This window comes from Schistocerca cancellata, chromosome 6 (genome assembly GCF_023864275.1).
Source record: "Schistocerca cancellata isolate TAMUIC-IGC-003103 chromosome 6, iqSchCanc2.1, whole genome shotgun sequence".
NCBI classification, from domain to species: domain Eukaryota; kingdom Metazoa; phylum Arthropoda; class Insecta; order Orthoptera; family Acrididae; genus Schistocerca; species Schistocerca cancellata.
The window spans coordinates 192,410,558-192,436,135 of record NC_064631.1 but is presented as its reverse complement, the minus strand read 5'-3'; the positions used below and the strand labels follow the sequence as shown (position 1 = coordinate 192,436,135).

At 39.0% G+C, this 25,578-nt stretch overlaps 1 protein-coding gene across 1 annotated transcript in view; it reads left to right on the top strand.

Annotated features, from left to right (window-relative positions):
• Nucleotides 1–25,578, top strand: part of LOC126088243 (dynein intermediate chain 2, ciliary-like) — a 396,539-nt gene that overhangs the window by 39,737 nt on the left and 331,224 nt on the right. The window contains exon 4 of the mRNA XM_049906373.1: nt 21,128–21,335. Within this exon, the coding sequence (XP_049762330.1) occupies nt 21,128–21,335 (208 nt within the window). The remainder of the gene's footprint in view (nt 1–21,127; nt 21,336–25,578) is intronic.

Here is a 25,578-nt window from a genome sequence, read left to right as displayed (position 1 = left end):
TTGTTTGATTAGGGTGCTGTAACTTCACACTTACTGGTGGGGTCATTGCAACCACTTAGTAATCATCTTGTACTTCGTGCCATACTGTCTATGAGGTTTATGCAAGATTCCACACTGATACACGGTTTCCCTCATTCTGTGTTTCGCCATTTCACCTCATACTTTGATAGGCTTATATACTCATGAATTTTTGAGTTGTATGCAGCCACTACATAAGGTAATGGCATATCCCAGTCATTGTGATGACTGTTGACATAGTGATTCAACATCTTCCCTATCATGATATGAACATGTTCTGCGCATCGGGCACAGTCCCTTAACGCATGGTTTTTTACTCCGGCGGGAGGACCCCCCAATCTGCAGTGCTTGTGGCATCCAGATAACTGTCTGCCACATTTTAATTGACTGTCCTTTATTCTCTGACCAGAGGGCAGTGGTTTCCTTGCCACCGGATTTGCCCTCTATTTTGCAAGATGACGCAACGACTGTGGTTAAGGTCTTACGGTTTTGTGTCCTGTCCAGTTTGTTGCCTCGGATTTTAGGGAGAGGATTTTAATGTGCTGCTGGGTGACTGGCTCACCCAGGTTTTAGGCAAGAGGTCCGCCAGTCATGATTACCTACTTGTTTCACTTCGATTTCTGTTCTCTTTTCCTTGTGTTTCCTTTCCTTTTTTAGTGTGTTTCTTTTCCTCTTGTTTTGCCTCTGTATGTGAGGATTTGGAACTGCGTCAGGCCTGTGCCTTTTAGCCGTTCTCCTTGTTCACTGTCCGTCTTCGTCCCTTCACCACATGCGTTCCTGTTTCTATGTGTCTGGGCGCTGATGACCATGCTGTTTAGCGCCCGAAAACCTCAAACCACACACACACACAACATGTTCTGTTTTGCCATTTTTGTGTGGGTGTAATGTACTTGGTTTTATTTTACGAATTTGCAACAAATAACAAAGCTGCTTTACCAGCTCTGATTTGAAGTTTATACCTTGATCTGTAATCAGTGCCTCTGGAGTGATAAACATTAATAGGCAATTTATTAACCACGACACATGCCACTGTGTCAGCTTGTTAATTAAAATAGCTATCATTTCTTGGAATTATGAAAAGTGATCATTACTGTAAACACATAGAGGTTCCCAGCTGGTGTCTGTCTAAAAGGGCCTAAGATGTCCAGACTGAACATCACAAATGCTTTGCTGATGCTGATAATCTCTGCAGTAGAACACATTGAAGACTTAATTAGGTTCATTGTGTACTTGGTATTTAGTTCATTACAAAGTATTACACATCCTGCTTACGTTATCACTGCTGATATTGTTCAGATACATATAGTTCTGTTGTTTTACAGTTCCTATGCCGTGTTAATAGCTAGTCATCTACCTGTTTTAACATTTCATTTTGCAACATAGCTTTTATCACAATACAAGGTCTGAGTTTTGTTTGTTTGTGTAACACACTGTTGTGCACTTTGAGTTGTCGTTTTATTCAATATATCAGTGAGCAGCCATGCTGTTTTGCAAATTTTGGTACAGACTTTCCGTAATAATTTGCCAGGCATGAAAGACTGCAACTCTTTTTCCGTACACACTAGTAGAAAATCCTGTACTGCTTTTATTACCCTTGGGGTCCATTTGGACTCCCTTGTGACTAATTACATGTAATAAATACCGTACTTCTTCCAGATAACATACATTTTAAACTGATTGTTAAATGCACCTTTCTGCAACTGCTTGAACACTTTTCTTGGCCACAGTACATGCTGTTCCATGTTCTTTGCAAAGGCTATTATGTAATCTAAATACACCATGCATTGTCTGGCTTTCAATCTTCACAACAGTCTATTAAGAGGCATTGAAATGTGACAAGTGCAAATGGCGTATGCCAGAACTATCCTAACAGGAATGTAAGTGCAGTCTTTGGCTGATCCTGTTATCCATATTAGAAAAATATCTACATTGCCCCAGATTATCAAAGGTTTCCATTACATTCAGGACTGATAATCATCTCTAATCATACACTTGTTAAAATACCAATAGTCACAGCAAAAGTGTATGTCTTTGTTCCATCCATGGGCATCTGGAGATATTTTTCCAAGAGAAGACAAAATTCTGAAACTGCCCATTTTTTACCTGTTCTGCCTCCACAGCTTTGTGCCCTCTTGCTGGGCACCTGGACTAAGTTCCCAGTACTACCTTGGATTTTTCCTTGGTGTGAGGACTGGATTGGGGTGCACTCAATCTCATGATGCCAATTGAAGAGCTGCCACACTGAGAGATAGTGGCTCCAAGGTTGGAACATCGACAGGGGTCAGGTGTGCTGACCCCATGCCCCTCAATCCTGCATCCAATGATGCATGACTGAGCAGGACACTGTGGTTGGTTGACTACCGCATATTCCTTAGGGTCTGATTGCAGGTTTCCTTTCTTTTCCCCATTTTTTTTGTGTAAGTGATTCGTTGAGTTTGAAAATGTATTGGCTCCCATGAACTAAATTTGACAAAAAGTACACAAAATTTGTTGCACTTAAAATGGTTGTTAGTGATCCAGTTACTATTTTTAAGATGAATTACTTTGATATCCAGTCAGTAAGTCTATTCAACTGAATACGCAAAGTACATCTTTTTATGTTATAAATATGAGTGCTACCGTTTTGATTCACTGATCTAAAATTTTATCCTCATATGATTAAATCCAGTGTAATCAGTGAGCTATGAAATAAAGTGAGGAAATATTTATTTTATTTTTATTTATTTATTCCATGTGATCTGATGATACACAGTGTGTTGCAGATGTCGGAAAATATCATTTAACATTGTTAACATATATTAACGTAGGCCTATAGTATCCTAATGTATTATATTGCTCAATGTTTTCAATTTAACACAAACAGCAAGATTACTGTTCTAAGTATTCATTTACAGAGTAAAAACAGTGACACAACAAATATGACTTCACGGCTTTGCTAAATTTTATGTTGTCTTCGATGGACTTAATACTAGTGGGAAGATTGTTGAACAGTTGGAGGCCCATGTGGAAAACTCCCTTTTTACACAGTTGAGTGTTTGTACGTATAACATGCAGGTTTGTGTTTTTCCTGGTATTGTGTTCATGTATTTCATTATTTTTTACGACTCTGGGGTCAGTTGGCACTATGTGTTTTCTGAAAAATTTTAGAGTCTCAAGAATGTAAAGGCAACTCAGATAGCACAGTAAGCCGGTTTCAAACTTGTTTCCAGATGTAAAGTTCAAGTATATAAGCTTGATCAAAGCTGGAATATTCAGGCCTGTTAGTTGGATTCAAGCTTGAAACAAACATCAAAGTTGGCAGAGTTCAAGCTATATTTCAAGCTTGACTTATCAAGTTTGGCTCCAGCTGTATCTACACACGTGGAATACAGCCTGGTATTTACAGCTTGCTTTAAGCTACAAAATTATTAATCTGAATTTATTGAACCTAATTAATTAAATAAATATCAGAATGGAAATGGTGTGAAAAAAATTATCAAGACATGTATTTTAAAATTTTTTATTTTCAAAGTGTTTAAAATTGTTTTATTTTAAAATTTAATTATTCTGAAGCCCCTCCGGCCCCAGCACACAGACCAGAGCAGGATCAAATATCGCTGACTTCTGCTGGTATAATGATCCTGTTACAGGTAAAAGAAAATGTTAGCCATACCTAAACATAAAAAATGTAAAAAGTTGAAACCGATCAACCTAAATATAATTTATGCCCCAGATTAGCAAAATACCTTCAAACTCACTGATGTAGTAAAAATCATTAACTAGTATAAACGTCACTGAGTAAGCAGCTGCTTCTGGTGACTTCATTCCAAAGAGTTTTTAAAGTAATTTGAAATAACTTTTTGTTTGAAATTTTTAAAGTAAAGATGACATTTGGGTAATTTTGCGATGACTTCATGAAGAAGCCACACATCACTATTTCTAACAGTTTCAGGGCCATTTAATCTGAATTATAAAAAAACAATTACTTGAAATCATATACACCTCATACTGTAAGCTTATGAGGAAACTACCGTTTAGAAAAATGTAGACTTTTATTCTATCCACAATTACATTTTGGTGAGTAAAACTGAATCAAAATGAAATAAAAGATGAAATCGAAATAAATTTAAGAAATTACCAGTTCAGTGGAACTGAAATGTAATCATCATCATCATCATCATCATCATTTAAGACTGATTATGCCTTTCAGCGTTCAGTCTGGAGCATAGCCCCCCTTATACAGTTCCTCCATGATCCCCTATTCAGTGCTAACATTGGTGCCTCTTCTGATGTTAAACCTATTACTTCAAAATCATTCTTAACCGAATCCAGGTACCTTCTCCTCGGTCTGCCCCGACTCCTCCTACCCTCTACTGCTGAATCCATGAGTCTCTTGGGTAACCTTGCTTCTCCAATGCGTGTAACATGACCCCACCGTCTAAGCCTGTTCGCCCTGACTGCTACATCTATAGAGTTCATTCCCAGTTTTTGTTTGATTTCCTCATTGTGGACACCCTCCTGCCATTCTTCCCATCTGCTAGTACGTGCAATCATCCTAGCTACTTTCATATCCGTAACCTCAACCTTGTTGATAAGGTAACCTGAATCCACCCAGCTTTCGCTCCCATACAACAAAGTTGGTCGAAAGATTGAAAGGTGCACAGATAACTTAATCTTGGTACTGACTTCCTTCTTGCAGAAGAAAGTAGATCGTAGCTGAGCGCTCACTGCATTAGCTTTGCTACACCTCGCTTCCAGTTCTTTCACTATGTTGCCATCCTGTGAGAATATGCATCCTAAGTACTTGAAACCGTCCACCTGTTCTAACTTTGTTCCTCCTATTTGGCACTCAATCCGTTTATATTTCTTTCCCACTGACATTACTTTCGTTTTGGAGATGCTAATCTTCATACCATAGTCCTTACATTTCTGATCTAGCTCTGAAATATTACTTTGCAAACTTTCAATCGAATCTGCCTTCACAACTAAGTCATCCGCATATGCAAGACTGCTTATTTTGTGTCCACATATCTTAATCTCACCCAGCCAGTCTATTGTTTTCAACATATGATCCATAAATAATATGAACAACAGTGGAGACAGGTTGCGGCCTTGTCTTACCCCTGAAACTACTCTGAACCATGAACTCAATTTACCATCAACTCTACCTGCTGCCTGACTATCCATGTAAAGACCTTTAACTCCTTGCAAAAGTTTGCCTCCTATTCCATAATCTTGTAGAACAGACAATAACTTCCTCCTAGGAACCCGGTCATATGCCTTTTCTAGATCTATAAAGCATAGATACAATTCCCTGTTCCACTCATAACACTTCTCCATTATTTGCTGTAAGCTAAAGATCTGGTCCTGACAACCTCTAAGAGGCCTAAACCCACACTGATTTTCATCCAATTGGTCCTCAACTAATACTCGCACTTTCCTTTCAACAATACCTGAGAAGATTTTACCCACAACGCTGATTAAAGAGATACCTCTGTAGTTGTTACAATCTTTTCTGTTTCCATGTTTAAAGATTGGTGTGATTACTGCTTTTGTCCAGTCTGATGGGACCTGTCCCGACTCCCAGGCCATTTCAATTATCCTGTGTAGCCATTTAAGACCTGACATTCCACTGTATTTGATGAGTTCCAACTTAATTTCATCCACCCCAGCCGCTTTATTGCACTGCAATCTATTGACCATTTTTTCCACTTCCTCAAATGTGATCCTATTTCCATCATCATTCCTATCCCATTCTATCTCGAAGTCTGAAACATTACCGATCGCATTTTCACCTACATTGAGCAACTCTTCAAAATATTCCCTCCATCTGCCCAAGGCATCCACAGGATTCACCAGCAGTTTTCCTGACCTGTCCAAAATACTTGTCATTTCCTTCTTACCTGCCTTTCGAAGCCTGCTAATTACACTCCAGAATGGTTTTCCAGCAGCTTGACCCATAGTCTCCAACCTGTTTCCAAAGTCTTCCCACGATTTCTTCTTGGATGCTGCAATTATCTGTTTGGCTTTGTTTCTTTCTTCAACATAACTTTCTCTGTGTACCTGGGTTCTGGTATGTAGCCATTTTTGGTACGCCTTCTTTTTCCTTTTACAGGCTGCCTTGACTGTATCATTCCACCAAGCTGTTTGCTTCATCCTACTTTTACACACTACTGTTCCAAGACATTCTTTAGCCACTTCTAGTACTGTGTCCCTGTACCTTGTCCATTCCTTTTCCAATGACTGTAACTGACTACATTCAACTAACTGGTACCTTTCTGAGATCGCTGTTATGTACTTGTGCCTGATTTCCTTAACCTGAAGTTTCTCCACTCTTATCCTCCTACATATGGACCTGACTTCCTGCACTTTCGGCCTCACAGTCCCAATTTCACTGCAGATTAAATAATGATCAGTGTCATCAAAGAATCCCCTGAATACACGTGTGTCCCTCACAGCCTTCCTGAATTCCTGATCTGTTATTATATAGTCAATGACAGATCTGGTTCCCCTGCCTTCCCAAGTATACCGGTGAATGTTCTTATGTTTAAAAAAGGAGTTTGTGATTACTAAGCCCATACTGGCACAGAAATCCAAGAGTTGTTTCCCGTTCCTGTTGGCCTCCATATCCTCTCCAAATTTACCCATAACCTTTTCATACCCTTCTGTTCGATTTCCAATCCTGGCGTTAAAATCACCCATGAGCAGAACACTGTCCTTGTCCTTTACTCTAACAACTACATCACTGAGTGCGTCATAAAAACTATCCATCTTATCTTGAGCTGTCCCTTCACAATGCGAATATACTGACACAATCCTAATTTTCTTGCTAGACACTGTCAAATCTATCCGCATCAGTTGTTCGTTTACATACCTTATTGCAACTACGCTGGGTTCCATTTCTTTCCTGATGTAAAGCCCTACACCCCATTGTGCTATTCCTGCTTTGACTCCTGACAGGTAGACCTTGTATTCTCCCACTTCCTCTTCTTTCTGACCCCTTACCCGAATGTCACTAACAGCTAAAACGTCCAGCCCCATCTTACTTGCAGCCTCTGCCAGCTCTATCTTCTTCCCAGAGTAGCCCCCATTGATATTAATAGCTCCCCATCTCATTACCATTTGTTTGCCAAGTCGTATCTTAGGAGTCCCTGGTTTGTCAGTTAGAGGTGGGACTCCGTCACCTCCAAAGGTCCGAGGCATTTTGCTCTGATTGTTGCCAGCATCATATTTAACGTACCAGGGAAGCAGGTTGCTAGCCTTACTTGCCCCAGGTCCCATTGGGTTTTACCCCTAATGGCTGAGGGACTAACCGGTGGATTTGGTAGTCTTTGCCGTATGAGCACAAAGGTGACCACGACTCAGAATATGTCCGAGATGCCCAGCCTTATTCCAAAGTAACTGGTATCCCGACTGTCGGGACCACTTACTTGGCCACTCATACGTTGCCCGTGGTTCATGAACTAGGACATGACTACAGGAACCCACACCATGAACCACACTGAAATGTAAAAGAACAAAAAATGTTCTCCTTGTCATATTTTAATATTGCCTTTTATTAGATTTCAGCCACATTACAAATAGGCCTAACAATAAAAGTAAGAAGTACCAGTAGGCCTTTCAGTATTATTTCACGTAGGGAACAACAAAATTAAGAGCAATTGAAGACCAATCAATGCTACGGAAATAAAAAAGACGGACACCTATGTAGTGACTGGTTCTTGATGCACTTTTTCCCGTTCACCATGTCATTACTATTTGCATTCGCAAAGACACTTTTCACACTTCACGATTATTCATTCATAGTGTGACACACACGAGTATTTACAAGTAAACAAATGTAATAGGGCAATATATATAAAAAGGCGAGATTTTAAAAAGGTAAAATAACATTAAGTTTTAATTTATTGGTCCCACGTACTAGAGAGATAGTTTAAAATGACCTCTTTTTGCTGAACAACTTGTAATATGTTTTCTTAGCTGGTAATCCATTTCACTTTCATCCAGGTTCAATTTTTCTACGTAAAAGAATATGATATTTCTTTACATTACGTAATAATATTTAACATTTGTAATATTAACGTACCACTAGAGAAAAATGCACCGGGTCTGAAGAAGATATATAGTGTAAGGCAGGGGATGCCACACACTTTCCGAACTATTTTCCAGTATAAAACAAACTTCACAACAGTCAACAATCATTAACGCACGTCACAAAAATAAAATGGCCGTAAACCTAGCAGAGTCAGTGCAAGGCTTATAAACGCTTGTGGTGCTTCCCGTGGACGTCTATGGAAGCTATGCTGCGCGCGCATCTGCTGTACAGCCTTCCAGGGAAATTACAGTTTATTTCAAGCTTGGGAAAATTATTTTGATTCAAGCTAAATTTTTACAGCTTGATGTAAACTGTGTAACACGTTGATTTTTCAATCTTGAATTTTCAACTGAACCAAAACTCAATATCCACCTTGAAATAAGCTTGAGTGCTAGCTGGGAAGGCAGTGTAAGGATTTCCAACTTTCTGAAGATGGGTTTGCAGGAGTCTCTGGGTTTGCTCCCAGTAATAATCCTCATTGCTCTCTTCTGGATTCTGAATGTGCTCAGAGCAGTTGGAGAATTTCCCCAGAATATTACACCATATTTTAGGTGGGCTTGTATGTAAGCGTAGTATGCACAGGTTAATGTTTTCAGGTTAGCACATGTTTTCAGTACACTCAATGCATAACAGACAGTACAAATCCTGGCATTTACCTTTCCTGTATGTGTATTCCATTTCAGGTTATCTGGAACCCACAGACCTAGGAATTTGAAAACAGTGTTGGTATCTATTGACTAGTTATTTATAGCGACAAATGGCTGAGAGGAATTTGCATTTTGTGTTGTGTGGAAGTTCATGGAAGCTGTCTTTTTGGTGTTGATAGTTAATCTGTTGATTTTTGCCCAGTTGCTGAGTTGATCAGTAGCCAAGTTCACAGCTTTTTCCACAGTCTCTGTATTCTCCCCTTTGAGGAGTACAGTTGTGTCATCAGCAAATATTATTGTTTTGTGTGCATCAACATTCAGGCTCAAGTCATTAATATACAGGAGGAAAAGTAGGGTTCCCAATACTGAGCCCTGTGGAACACCTTGCTTTACAGTTTTATTACTTGATAGTATTTCGGTTATTGAGTTGCTTTGTCTATTAGTATATTTCATGCTGACTCTCTGCATCCAATTGGTTAGGAATGTAGCAATCCAGTTGCTTGCAATTCCTCTGATACCGTAGTGTTCTAATTTTTCCAGTAATATTTTGTGGTCAACAGTGTCAAAAGCCTTTGACAGATCCAGAAATATGCCTGTTATGGGTTGTTTTCTGTCTAACACTTCTAAAAGTGTATTTATGCAATCATATACTGCAGTTTCAGTAGATTTGTTGCTTCTGAACCCATGTTGAGCTAAACTTAGTAAATCTTTTTTTTCAATGAAGTCCATCATTTTTTTGGACATTATTTTTTCAAAACCTTTAGAAAAGCAGGATGAGATTGAGATAGGCCTGTAGTTATTCATATCTTTATTATCACCTTTTTTGAAGATAGGAATTACTTTAGAAAGTTTCAGAGCTTCAGGGAAGATACCTGCCTGGAGAGAACAGTCACAGAGGTGAGTTAATGGTTCAGCAATTGTGTGTTCACAATTTTCGATTACAGCTGCTGGGATACCATCAATTCCAGCTGAGTATGAATTTTTTAACTGTCTGAGGGCTTTTGCAACATCATTTTCAGTGACTTTGGTAATGAAAATTGACTCTGCACATGTGTGATATTTTTGGCTTGCTGGTTGGTAATTTGTGTTACGATTATTTTGGACCAGTTTTTCAGCTATGCTTGTAAAGAAATTGTTGAAAGAGTTCACCACAACTTCGGAATTAGATATAGATTCATTGTTGAATTTGATTTCTATGTTCATGTGTGAAGCTTTCATTTCCCCTCTTTCCCTTTTTATGATATTCCACATGCTTTTACTTTATTGCTGGATTTGTCAATGTACTCATCATTCTGCATCCTTTTTGCTTGTCTTATCACTCTTCTTAGGATACATGTGTAGTTTTTATAGTATTCTGTTAGTTGGGGGGAGTCACTACTTTGTTTACATAACATGTGGACTATTCTTTTATGTTTGCAAGAGATTTTTATAGCTGGTGTAATCCAACTCTTGTTTCTATTATTATTATTGATTCTTATTGGTTTTTGCAGAAAGGCCTCTTCAAAGTGGTGGATCATTTTGTCAAGAAATATGTTGAATTTCATGTTGACATCATTGGCTGTGTACATCTCTGTCCACTTTTCTTTACTAAGGAGGGCATTTAGCTTGTTCAAGTTCTCTTGGGTGAAAAACTTTCGTAAAGTTTTTGGTGGGACTGGGTTTGAGGTATCTTTGCTAACATCGACCTTTAGAATGACAGCTTGGTGGTCGCTGAATCCTGCATTGTATACTTCTAGAGTTGGGTTAAGTTTATTTCTATTTGCAAAAATTTGATCTAGAGCTGTCTTGGATGTGGGTGTCATTCTAGTGGGCTCGTTTACAAGGCCATGCAGATTATAAGTTTTTGCAATGTTAATCAATGTTTCCCTGTTTCTGTTGTGGGTGAGAAAGTCTGTATTAAAGTCACCACATATAATCACATCCTGTTACCACTGACTTATTTTGGATAGAAACAAGTCCATTTGTGACAGAAAATCATTAATACTACTGGAGGGGGGACGGTAAATTGTAGCTACAATTAGATTTAGATCAGTAAGCTTTATGGCTGCACATTCAAAGATCTTATCTGTTCCTATTTCCTTTAGGGTAGGAAGTGGGCTATATTCAATGTGTTGTTTGAAGAAGATAGCAACCCCACCATGTCCATCATTTTATCTGGAGTAGTGTTCACACAATTTGAAGTTGGGTAGTGAGATTAGCTTAACCAAATCAGTGCAGAGCCAGTGCTCTGCTAGGCATACTACTGAGATATCACTGAGTTCACTGGTCAGCAAAATGCTTAAGTCATCTGTTTTGTTGCTCAAGGATTGGAAATTGTGATAATAGATTTTCAGGTCTGAGTGGGGTTTACTCAGGGGGCTCGAAGTCATATTTACTGTGTCACTGACCTTTAGTTTAAATTGTGCTGTATTCCAGGTATGTTGACTTCTGAGCAGTTGTGCTGGTTCTGTTGGTCATCCTTGGCAGACATCTCATCTTCCAGGTGGGCCTGAAAAGTATCCACATGCTCTTCACACTGTTGAGGCATCACATTGACTTTTTGGAGGGATGTCTCAATAATGTTCACCATCACATTATTGATCCTTTCAGGTTCCCGACCTTTGTGAGGGGTCAGGGGGTTTGTGTTTCATCTCTGTGACTTCGTGACCCATTTGTCTAGTGTAGTTTGCACAGTATGGCCACTATTACTCTTTTTATTTCCCATCTTGTTTGTCTTTATCCGATTGCTTATTAGTGTCTGTTTATGGTTTCTGACTTTTGGTTTCTTATTGTCCCCCATAGTTGTCAGGAAGGCCAGTCTATTGCAAATAATCTCCTTGCCACATTTTTTTAGGTGTAAGCCATGTGTTGTGAAGTGGTTTCTGGCTAGTCTCTCTATTTCAAAGTTCACAGCAATTCTTTTTTTGTATGCATGTTTAGCTAAATTCAGAGCCAGTATCAGGTGGAGGTTTGCAGTATTAATTTTACTATTTAAATTCTGAACATCATATCTCCTGGGTATAGAATGGATAATGATATTCATTTTGTGACTTAGAGCATGTATTGGTTCCAATGGTTCTACCACATGCTTCAACATTAGATTGAGAGGTTTGTCTATGTCGTTAGAACCCCCTATTACAATCAAAGTATCAAGTGTATCGAGGCTTCTTGTCAAATTTTCTGCATTTTTTATCACTTCTTTTAGTGGGGCGCCAGGTTTTACTATGCTTTTTATCTGGTATGAGGGCCATAGTTTGTCTTGCAGTATTTGAGCACAGTCTCTTCCATGACTGTCACTTAATATTAGTACTTTCACTTTTTTCTGAGATTTTCTTGCTATGTAACGTTCTGGAATTTCTTTCGTTTTTGTCCTGCACATATATTGGTGCTTGAGAGATTATGTTCGTCGGTGGATTATTCATACACTTGGGTTAATTTTTGCATAAGATATTGTGCAAAGTTAGGCTGTAAATTGTCCTTGCTAGCATCTTGCACCCGGCGGTTATCAGTAGTTACACTTTTAAAATCACTTTCTGGATGCAGATTTTACAGGGCTACGATCACACGTGGTGCTAGACAGCACACGATTTCTGAGCATTGCATTCTGAGCATGATTTATGGCTTGACTATTTCTCGTAGTACGTTGTCCCGTCAAACGCCAGTTTTTGTTACCGATATTTACGTTCGGTGTGCGCATAACGAGTTCATTGTTCGTGGTTTTATTGGTTACTGCCACTTCAAATTCTTTACACTTCACTAATAGTTCATGATACTTCACCAGTAGGCATTCAAGCTTCAGGTTGAGGTCAATTATTTCTTGTTTCAACGACGTAATTATGTGATCCTGCGTTTTTAGAGTATTGTTTACTTTGGATTCAGTTGCTTGTATGATGCACTGGCGGCATGTCCACTGTTCTTCACTGTTAAAGTATTTCAGGTTAACTTTGACGCATTTTCCGAGGTACCAGCAATTACAGTTAATACACAGAATACCTCGTATTGCAACAGAACTCGGGCTCGTTTACTACCTATTTTGTCACGTGGCTCATCTGTAAAGGGGGTTGGTAGTAAACGGTTGCATTATCGCCCCTATTATTGAGTCTGATATTGGCTGGCTTTTGAAGAGCAGTGAATTGAACTATACACGTTCAGATTGAAACTTATTTATTCAAAAGAAACACTTTAACGTTGTGGCCATGCATTTTTAAGTTCACAAATAATAATCGGTGCAATTCGTACACTGTTTGTCTCACACCCACACACTTTCACTTTGTTCCATCGCATACCCTGGCGTCCATGCTTGCACTCGTGGAACTTTGCCGCTCCCAACTCGCCACCACAACGGCCAACCACAAAAGACCTCGATTTTCCCGCTCACATCCGCAGTCCTGAGTCGGGTCACATGACACCACAGTAGTCAAAATAATTGCTAAACATGGCCACAATTCGTTTACAGTATTTTATAATATTTAAATACTTAAATCTAAATACATTATATAATTTTACAAATTATCACCACACTTATATAATTCGTTGCAATTAAAAGAAAACCAAAACACCATTCAACGGAACTACAACGTCCATCAAAACACAAAACAAGTATTTTCTGGTCTATTTTGCCCAGCATATTATCTCTGCTGCTGTGCTTTAAATTTTAAATTACTTGAAAGAGTTCCATATTATCCCCTGTTACCTTACAGTATAACTCTTTTTGAACATAATTTGCACTAAAATATATTTGTAGGTCCATGATGGAAATGAAAATTAAACACCTGAAACAGAAAAAAGCGAGAACAATAGAGATATTCCTGTTGAATGTTAACAAAAATAGACAACATTAATACTTCTCAAAGTGGGGTAACAGGTGTAAACTTTGAAAGAAGACAGATTTTGTATCATCTACTTCATTCTCTCAGCTTACAAAACAAATCTCATCACATTGGGGGACTTATGTCATCACTGTCATGCTTCACATTCTTTGTTTTGACTGGCGTAACTAAAATTGAACAAAAAGTGTGTATAAAACTACATTTTTTGGCTTGGTGATGTAAAGTGTAGACTAGGGCCTATAACTGATTATTTCAACATGAGATATCTTCCAAAACCAAATCTCAAATTGGCCAGCAGAATTGACTTTTTTAACAGTCTAGGACTGAACCAAGTAAATCTTTATATCTCCAGGTTGTCAGACAATTGTGCAGTCATAACAATTGAATAGCAGAATTGGTAATTCTGTGACTGCAAATATTGCTGTGTTGTACCCTGTAGGATGAAGGAGGCTTCAGTTCCTTGTGAGGATATCTTTTCAACCTTGAAATTTTACATTTTTTCTTTTTCTTCTAGTGTATAAATAGGATTTTCTGTTTTGATTGAAGCATTTGGACCTATATGTAAAGCACAAGCAACTGTGTTCTTCAGATCCTACTGCAGTAGTTCTGTAAAAAACTGAATATAGGATTTGCAAGCCCATCATGGGTCTTCTTTGTCCATTGATGAACAATAAACTATTACTGCGATTCCACTGCACAACCCGAGGAGAGGGGGGTGTTCTTGAAGAAGCTGATGATGGATGATGGATCGGTTTGTACTGCTACCGTGTTTATGTTGTGCTAGGAACCTGCACAACAGGAGTTGGACTGGCCCCTTCTTGCTCCTCAGTATGGGCTGTGCAAGGGAGAGGCAAGGAGAAGGTTGAAAACACTATTTCACCACTTTGCTGTAAAAAATTGCATCCATTGTGACTGCAAAATAGTGCTGAAACTGGTACCACACCAGCGTGTTTTCTCATCAATAGCATAAAAACCAAAGAAATCCCATACATATAGTCATAGCTAAAGTCATGGTACTTCCCATTGTGCCAGGAAATGTTAATCTGCAAATTAGTAACATCGAAGATGATAGAAATTTTAGGGAATTTTGGAAAGAATAAGAAGCCCATGCCTAGATTCCAGGAGAGGGCAAGTGACTCCCCCCCCCCTCTCCTGTGGTTCTGTTCCATCTACACTTGGGATGATTATTACTGGCACTCCCCAGGGACTGGTACTTTCCTCAATAATACCTGCTTGTGGGTGTTGTTTGATAAGTTGTTCTGTCACTGGTTCCAGGTGATGTGGTTTACTGTACAGTTTATTATACACAGTCAGTTCATTGCCAGTTGGAACTCTCTCACAGGGGTCACTGGCAATGACCCACGAGGATTAAAAAGATCCTCATCATGTAACAATAACTGCTCTGTCACTATTTTCTGTGCTCCTTCCAAGTCCACTACCTTCTTCCATAAACTGACCGCTTACTTAAGCTTAGGACCTGAATTTGTTCTGTCTAAGTGATCCTCCTGAAAGATCTCAGAATTGGGGACCATGTCTATGGTCCCAAAATTATCTAACCTGACAGGAGCTACCTGTTCACCATCTAAGTGCTGTATGTGAACAACACTTCTGTATTTGAATCATCATGCTTAATGTATATTTTTTATTAATTTCTTCTAATGGATCCACTACATACATTCTGGGGACTCTAAATACATTACATGAAGGTGTTTAGAATGCAAAAAAGAGCCCTAAGAATAGTTTGTGGATTTAAAAAGATGGAGTCCTGTAAATCTCTTTTTACTGAGTTTGGTTTTCTGAATGTTCCAAACTTGTTCATCTATCTTGCTCACTAGAAACTACCTCTTGAAAATGGGCAAACTACTACAAAACAACAATGTACACAACTGTTGTATCAGAGGGAAATCATTCACCAATAACTACATCATAACAGAGAAGCATAATTAACATTGGTGTATTAATACACAATAAGATACCAGAGGAAATAAAAATCGCTATGTATCCAAAATTTAAAACTGCACTAAAGGCATTTCTAACAAAGCATTGTTCCTGTTCCATAAAAGAATTTCTGAATATATAACAAAAAAAGTTACTTAAAAGTTAAATTGTAAGAATATGTACCTAATTTTAATTTGCTACTATTTGCTAAGGGTATGTATTACTTCAACTTTTCATTGACTTGTCCAATATCAATTGTACAATTTGTGCTGTATGATATAACTGGACCAATAAAAAAATCAGTCAGTCAATACAATACTTTTACTGGCAGATTGGTTCCTACAGTGACCCACAGCAGTTTTCTGGTACATTGCAGTACATTAGCACACAAACATTGCGCCAGGGATGTATCTCGCGAAGGCATGGCACTGTCAGCGGTTTACCCCAGATTGAGTGATGTCCCATTAGGTTCTACCATGTACTGATCAAGGTCAATTTTATATGGTGTTCAAGCAAGAAATGTAACCCTAAGATCGAGCAGTAACCATTGCCTACTTTAGGCACAACTTCCATTGAACCCCAGAATTTTTTTTGCCCAACTCAAAACCTCAGTACTGGTGAACCAGCAAGCACACATCATTTTCACCCACTCCACTCAATCTATATTGTGGTGGGCCCAACCGTCTTTTCCCCATGGGGACCAAACTTGTCATGGATACCTGCGTTCTCTTGTCCAACAAAAATGTATGCTTCCCGCCATCCAGTAAGCTATCTAAACAACATTTTCCTGTGTTTATATTCACTGGGAGCACTGTGTGGCATCTCTAGAGACCGCATTATCATTTAATGGGGAATTATTATCCTCACCCCATTCCCACCTCTCATGCCTCCACATCAGGCTTTTGCATGTAATCCCACTCCGGACACCTTATTGGCGCCACATTTCTTACCATGCAGTTCATGGCCCATCTGTCCACATGCGTAACATGTGAAACTTCTGCAGTGAAAATTCTGTTACTATCCTCAACTTGGATCACCACATCTATATCTTCTAATGCTGCTGGATTCATTGTGGCTTCAGATAAATTCTTAGGGAACTTCGCCTGTACTTTTATTGACACACCAGACGGAAACCCCCACAAAAATGCATTTAATGCCCTCTGTTCTGCCTTTTGCAGGAAGGCCATACTGGTATCATTGCTACCTGTCAACTCGTCTGTGTTGACATTTAGCTTCCTAACTCTGTACACAAAGTTTTTAATTCGCTCCCCTTGCTTTTGTGATACATTGTTAAATTATTCCCAATAATACCTACAACAATTCTTTAGTCTGTGCTGAGACCACCCTCAGAATTTCAAATATTGGCATATTCCTTAATTCCTCGTGATACATTACGAATGTGTGGGAAGCTGTGGGATGTGTTCTCTGGTACTGCAAATGAGTCCAGAATCGAGAATGCTTACTCAACAACACCATTCTTTTCTGCAGACTAGGTGCTGACCATAGTGGCTAGTAGCAGCTGCTGATATAGTGGGATGCTATGGCAGCATAACAATGGTTAACAATGGTGGTGCCATACCTGATGCAGTGAGGCTGTGCAGTTGGGCCAGTGTACACTGCACACAGCCCAAGATGATTGACCGAAAACTGCAGATGCGTGAAGTTAAAACCAGGACCCTCAGAGACTAGTCGGAATGTCAGGTGATGGCACCCTTTGGGTGAGCGCACCTCGTTGGATCCATTTCATAGCCCAGAACTGTGAGGGTCAGGTGATGGCTGATAGTCCAGAGGCCTCATTTAGCTGGTGATGCTGCTTGATCTAGCTGTAATAGCTTAGCTGCTCATTCAATTGATGACTGAAATGGAGACTGTGCCAGTTGAATTTACAGAGCTGATGGAATGGTGCTAATGGCTGAGCTGGTAGCATATCTACTCGTTTCAGTGAGGGATGTTGTGTTAGGAGCTAGATTCCTGTCACATAGTTGGCTGTGGAAACTCTGCTTTGTGCTATAACATGCTAATGATAGAATGCCACATTGCAAAATTATGTCAGTGGCTGAACCCACAAATTCATTTGTCGTTTGTGATGATCTGCCTGCAGTCAGTGCCTTCTCTGCATGATAATAATGGGAATACTATCAGTGACATTGCTGTTACAGCAGAGTTGCTAAACACAGCCTTTTGAAATTCCTTCACCCAAAAGACGAAGCAAATATTCCACAATTTTAATCAAGAATGGCAGCCAACATCAGTAAGTTAGAAGTAGATATCCTCAGAGTGGCAAAGCAACTTAAATCATTTAATAAAAGCAAGTCTTCTAGTCCAGATGGTGTGCCAATTAGGTTCCTTTCATAGTATGCTGAAGCAATAGCTCTGTACTTAATAGTCATATACAACTGCTCACTCAATGAAAAATCCATACCCAAAGACTGGGAAGTTGCATATATCACACCAATATTCAAGCAAGGCAATAGGAGTAATCCACCAGATTACTAGCCCTTATCATTAACTTTGATATGCAGCGGGATTTTAGAACATATATTATGTCTGAACATTATGAATTACCTTGAAGAGGACGATTTATTGGCACATAGTCAACACGGATTTAGAAAACATTGTTCTTGTGAAACACAACTGGCTCTTTGCTCACACAAAGTGTTGAGTGCTTTTGACAAAGGATTTCAAATTGATTCCCTGTTTCTAGCTTTTCAGAAGGTTTTTGACTCCATACCTCACAAGCAGCTTCTAATCAAATTGTGTGCCTATGGAATACCATCTCAGTTATGCAACTGGATTCATGATTTCTTTCCAGGAAGGTCACAGTTCATAGTAATGGAAGGAAGGTCATCGAGTAACACAGAAGTGATTTCTGGTGTTCCCCAAGGTAGTGTTCTAGGCGCTCTGTTGTTCCTTACCTATATAAATGATTTAGGAGTCAATATGAGCAGCTGTCTTATGTTGTTTGCAGATGATGCTCTCGTTTATCATCTGGTAAAGTTATCAGAAGATCAAAACGAATTGCAAAATGATTTAGGTAAGGTACCTGGATGGTGCAAAAATTGACAATTGACACTAAATAACGAACAGTATGAGGCCATCCACATTAGTGCTAAAAGGAATCTGTTAAACTTTGGTTACATGTTAAATCAGTCAAATCTGAAGGCCATAAATTAAACTAAATACCTAGAAATTACAATTACGAACAACTTAAACTGGAAAGAGCACATAGAAAATGTTGTGGGGAAGCCAAACCAAAGACTGCATTTTATTGGCAGAATACTTAGAAGATGCAACAGACCTGCTAAAGAGACTGCCTACATTATGCTTGTCCATCCTGTTTTGGAGTACTGCTGTGCATTGTGGAATACATACTATATAGGATTAATGGAGTACTTCAAGAAAATTCAAAGAAGGGCAGCTTATTTTGTATTATTGAGAAATGGGGAAAGAGTGTAATGGAGATGATACAAGATTTGGGGTGGAATCAACTTTTTTCTCCAAATGCGAAAATATTTTGTTGATACCAACCTACATAGGGAGAAATGGTCATCATAATAAAATACGGGAAATCAGTTCTTGCACTGAAAGACATAGGTATTCAATTTTAGCCACACGTTGTTCAAGAGTGGAATACCAAAGAATTATTGTGAAGGTGGTTCGATGAACACTCTGCTGGGCAATTAAGTGTTATTTGCAGAGTAGCCTTTCAGATGTAGATGTAGATGTCTGAGGCTGATCCCACGACACAAGAAAGTACTGAAATTTCCTTCAAGAAATCCTAATCTTCAGCCAGATATATATAAGACACATAAGCTACATGCAAAACTAATGGTTGTACAGTTTTGTCTTACTTGTCATAGAGACTGTGGTCACATTCAGTAATTTCCAAATCTTCTCTACAGCACTGGCACTAAGTGCTTTATTTTTCACTTCTGCAACGTTCCACTGATGTAATAGTGTTTCAGATCTTACCTTTAAAGGAGCTTGGAAACTCATATTTTTGAATGTTTGTAACTCTGTACTACAGTTTTTTATACTTTCATTAGTGTTACATATGCATTTCATGTTGCTTTCTCCTCACAATAGTTGTATACCTCTGTGTAGGGTCTAAGTGACTCCAGTCACCCGTTCCATCTCCTGTTTTCCAGAATTCCGTAACCAATTCTTCTTTCCTCCCTGAAGAAGGAGCATATGGTTCTGTAATTTAGCAAAGTTATTGTATTTTAAGTGTGTGTTGAGACAGTACTGGAAGTTCTGCTTCCAGAAGGTAAGCCTCCCAAACTCTTTGCATTTTTAATAATTTTCATCTCAAAAATAACTTTGTGCGTTCATGACAGTGGGTGCATAAAAAGAATTCTAAATATTCTCTCTCACCAAGTCTCTGATTTAACTTTATCATTAATATTTCTATCAATTTGCCATTGATGGCTTAGTGTGACATGTTTATTACAAGTACAGTGGATTTGTTGACAATGACCTTTAATTGTTTAATAGTCGGTATTTTATTTCAATAACAGTAAGTACCTCTCCACATTGCTGGAACAGTGAAAGGAGAAGGCCTGTGATAATTTATTTTAGGACATCAAAAGAATTTATTAATCACCTATGAAATAGCTGTTTCAGAATGTATGTAATAATTGTATATTTGTTTATATATTTATTTAGGAAACCATTTACTTACATTATGCAAAATTAAAATTGGACTTTTGTAATGTATACTCATGAGGAATTACTTTAGAGACAACTATCAAGTAATGTGTTGCTTCTCCTTTCATATTCACTGTGGTAATGATACATTGTGGCACAGACTCCACAATATGTGGAGTACATTAGCCAGCCACTCTGATCCATGGCCTCTCTGTTGTCACTAACAAGTGTTGGGGACTTGTCAGAATGAAGTCACAACATACATATATCTATCTCATGATTGGATCACAAATGTGACCAATATGATTTAGGTCAGGTGATCTGGAAAAAGTGGGTGTGAGTGCACCAAAGACTGTCATGTCCATGGAATGATCCTCAACACATTTTATTACAGCTCAGGAGCAATGACATATTCATGCATTGTCATCATTGTGTATCCAATATTAACCAGACTCATCAATCCAGGTGACATTTTTCCATGGCTTCTGTATCCCATACTGAGGAGGTGGTGCTAGATGGTGTGGCTTGTGTGCAGGCTATTGTTGTCCATGACTGAACTGGATAGGGATGTGCTCCACTGTGAGTAATCTGTCCTATGTTACAATGTCAAATAGTCCAATACAGTTGGTGGTATTGACAAGTTCTTGCCCATGGCAGTGGATTCTGGCGACAGCAGTTTCTTCTGTACAGTCACTTGTTGTACACCTTTGATATGGTGGCAAGTGAAAAGTTCAGTGCTTGGACTACCTCTGGACTGGAATGTTCCATGTGTTAGGCACCCACAGTCTGGCTGTTACAAAGTGCTCTGGTATTTCACACTTGCCCATTCTGCAATACATTACGGTGTCTGATGGCATCACAGCTGAGTGCTATTCCAAACTGTCACATTGCTGTCTCTCCAAAATAGTAGCTAGCCGAGATTCAATTGCACAGAATGTATTGTGTTCCACCATGTGTGTTTCTCATTTATTGTATCAACTTATTTTTCTTACCAGGAACTCAAAGATGAGGTGACCCGTGTTCTAACATCAAATCATGCACAAATCGTGACAGACCTTGTGGAATACAGCTACAAAGAAGGTCGCTATGTTGTACTTCCTTCTACAGGAGCAACCTTCATTATATTCAGAACTGAAGGCACAATTTTACACAAAGATTCAGATGAAGCTCGCCAACAACTGTTTGGAGAAGGTGGAGGGTTTGGTAAGCTATCTTTGCTAAATTATATGTAATAAATGGAAAATGTTTTATAAAAAGCAAACAGTTATATGGTAGTGTAGATTCCACATCCTCTAACTGCATTGCCGTATGGTGTCAGAATATTTTCTTGTATCTGTCTTTGAAGAGGGTGACATTGTCAAACAGTGTTAACTGGCTATAAAATCTATTTATTCCTGTCAATCTCTTCTGTGAGTATGTCATTTTTCTCATAGAATACAATCATATTTGTCCTTATATTCAAGTTACCACATTCATGTTTTCTATTCATAGTACTGCTTTACTCATTACATGTAGAACTAAGTGAGCAGACATACAAATACCTGAGATAGAGATCAGCTATATACTAAATAAAACTCACTGTAAAATTTCTAGTCATCCAGATGAATAACAAACTGAGATGGCACCGCACTGTAGCTAAGTCCACACACACATGACCACCATCTCCGGCAGCACAAACTACAACTGGACTGCCAACGGACACAGCAGGGCATCAGGAGGCTTTGGGGTAGGGAGATGGAGAGGGAAGAAGGGGGGTGGGATCACACAAGGGGAGGAGCAGGCAAAGGTGTGTGGGTGCAGTTGCAGAGGTAGGCACATGAAGATGGTGGGAGACAAGGATAGGGAAAAGTTGACAGGACAGAGGGGGTGAAAACTGTTTTTTACAGTAAGTAGCAAGCTATCTTTTCCCTACATTGTTTGTATTCTAACCTGGATTTTCCGTTATTTGATTGTACTAGCTATTCGTGACAGTATGACTTGAACCTGTATTTCCTGCCTTTCATGAGCTGTTGCTTTAACCGTTAGGCTATCCACACATGCATCTCTGACTGACCCAAACTTCCATATGTCACAACTAGACCTTGGTCATCCACTCCCACACCAGTGAGAAAGAGACAATGAGGAATCTCGCCCACCCCACTGTGTAGTATTTACTTGCATGTTTGGATGAACAGACATTGTTGATGCTAGTCAACCACCCAGAATTACTTTGAAATAAAGTTGCTGAAAGCAAATAACTTGGCTTCAGCTATTTTAGGTATTAATGTACTACCTATTGGTGACATGAAAATTTGAGCCAGATTGCGACTTGGACCCAGATTTCCCTCTTATTGTGAGTGGTCACCTTAACCTTTAGGCTATTCATTTACATTTCCAGGACCAACCCAAACTCCCATATGTCACACTGTTTACATTTTTATACCATAGTCTACATTTACCACTAAATGCTTGCAGCTGTTGCACCATTCCTCATTAGTCTCATCCTCAAGGTAAGTGTGGGAACACAAAGTAAAATTGCGAGTATTCAGTGATGAATGTAGGCAACCATGGTCTAAGGATGTAGATGTGTGACATACAGAAGTTTGGTTCATTGTGGGCAGCATGCATGGGTAGCCTAATGGTTAAGACGACTGCTCACTATAGGTGGGAAATCTGGGTTTGAGTTCTGATCCGGCACAAATTTTCATATATCATCAATAGGTAGTACATCTATATCTAATATAAATGGAGCCAAGTCAGTCACACATTCAGTGCATTTATTTTTAAGTAATTTTGGATGGCTGTCATCAATAATGTCTGTTCATCCAGACATACAAGTGAGCAAAAAATGTTTGTTTTACACAAATGTGCACTGAAAGTATTATGTAATGTTGATAACTGCACATCTTACAAAAGCCTCTTCAGGAATCTTTGTATTTTTACACTTATTTGCCACTCCCTAGTGATGTGTGTTGTTAACAACAATAGGAATTTGAATGAAATATAAAATGAAGAACCAGAGTACTAGAAATAAAAAATAACTTTTGTAGAGACAGTGCATCCCGTTTTAAGGGAAATAGTAATTTTCCAAATTTTCAGAACTAAAGTAAAAGAGTATTGTTATTAGGCAGTCACATAGTGTGTCAAATATTTTGAATATGGAACATAAATACCACTTAAAACAGTTTTTGTTGAAGTTATGAAGCTTCAGCTCTACTGATATATGGATAACATATGGTTTTCCTTGTAAAATGTCATAAGTACCGGTACATAGATTGAAGTATTAGACAGTCAGCGGTTCAGATAATCAATGGCTGATCTGGACCTGATTGTAAAATATTAATAAAATAAGCTAACCATTTACGTAAAGTTCATAGAAAAAAAGTATTATTTCATAGAATCGTAAACACTCACTCTGTTTAGAGAGAAATTATGGGAAGAATGCTTGGGAAAAATTTATAAAGCAGATAAAATAGATGGAAAACTTAATTCTTTCTCAAACATTCCATTTAATCACTTTTAGTCACGTTTTCCTCTAAAATTGAACATAATCAAGGTGAAAAGCCAGATAACTCATGGGATTAAAAGTATCTCATGCTAGGAAAAGAAGATTCTACCTAATTCAGAGAACAAGCTGTAATCACAAACTCTATTGTTATAAGTATTGTAAGATCCTTCAATCAGTTATTAAAAAAGCACTATGCTTTAAACATAAAACACTCCAAGAATAAGGGAAAAGCAGTTAGGGACATTATTAAACAAAGAAAACAGCTATTCAAGTGAAACTGAGCTCCCTGAAAATAGGTGTGTCAGGAGTGGTGACACATTTAAATCATTGGCTATCAAATTCAATGATTATTTCATCTGAATGGCAGCAAATGTTGCATCCACCAATAAACAAAAGCATTAGGGTTGCTTATATAGGAACTTAGTTTGCTCACAACATAGGCCCACATTGGTGTGCGAAACTCAAGGACAAAAGTAGCTTTCGGATGGTGTGTCACTGCCAAATAACATAGCTCAATGAAACTTGGACCATACATGGAAGAACTGCTGCAGTACAGTACAGTACAGTACAGAAGGTGACTGAAAGAAATATGAGATGAACAGATTTGGCACTTTTACTCAAACAGATTTGGCACTTTTACTCAAAGACAATAATTACTCTGAAGTCACCATGATTCGTGTGGTTCCCTGGACATTACGAAAGGCAGAATATGATTCTTAATATGGTGTGTGATTACCATGACAGCAAGACTGCTACGTAATGTGCTTTCTTGTTGGCCAGAAAGTTGGTAAAGCATTCTTGTGGCAGAGTGTTTCGTTCCTCCATCAATGCAATTGATAACTGCTGAATCATCGCTGGTGCATTTGGACGTGCTGCAGTATGTGTCCCCAACGCATCCCACATGTGCTCAGAGGGATTTAAGTCAGGAAATGGGCAGTCCATTTGCTGAACATTTTCTCATTTCAAGAGCTCTTCCACATGCACTGTTCGAATGTAGTTGCGCACTGTCATCTGGAAAAGTGGAGTCATTGCCAAATGCACCTCTGAAAAGAGGCATACAAGGAAGAAGTACAGTGTCATAATAATATTGAACAGTGAGCGTTCTGTGTTCTTAGATTTGGAGGTCAGTACACCCTTGCAACATTATGGCTCTCCACATCATAGCACTTTGGCTACCAAAATGATCATGTTCAACAATGTTCCTTGGTTCATTATGTGTTCACACTTCTCACCATATGGGGTACGTATGGCGTTGTCGAACATGATTGTTTTGGTGTTTTACGTATTATGGTGTGGGGAAGCATAATGTTGCTTTCAGCATTATTGTGACACTGTACTTCTTCCTGATGTGCACCTTTTCAGGGGTGTGTTCGACCCTGACTTCTTTTTTATGGATGAAACTGTGCCATTGCATTGAACAGCACAGATGGAGAAGCTCTTGGAATGAGAGGATATTCAGCAAATGGACTGACCTGCCCATTCCTCAGACTCGCACTGATCAGCCATAACATTATGACCATCACCATTATTGATATAAACCCGTCCAAGCGGCAGCAGCATCATCTGGTGAGGATTGATTGCTTGTCAGACACATGCACATTACATGTATTATCAGTGAGTGTGTTGTCCGTGTGTAGATTGTGGGAGACATGCAATCTGTCTGAGTTTGACCGAGGGCAGGTTTTGATGGCCCGGAAACTTGGCAGAGGCATTTCGGAAACTGCACGGCTTGTCAGGTGACAGCGGAGTGCTGTGGAAAATGTCGTCAACACGTGGTGAAACCAGTTCCAGATGTCATGGGGCTGGGCGGCCACCACTCATTGCAGATGTTGGATGTCGTAGGCTGGGCAGACCGGTAAAACAGGAGAGGCAACACTCTGTGGCATAACTAACATCAGGCCTTAATGGCTGGGCAGAGTAAAAGTATGTCTGAACACACAGTGCACTAAATGCTCCTAA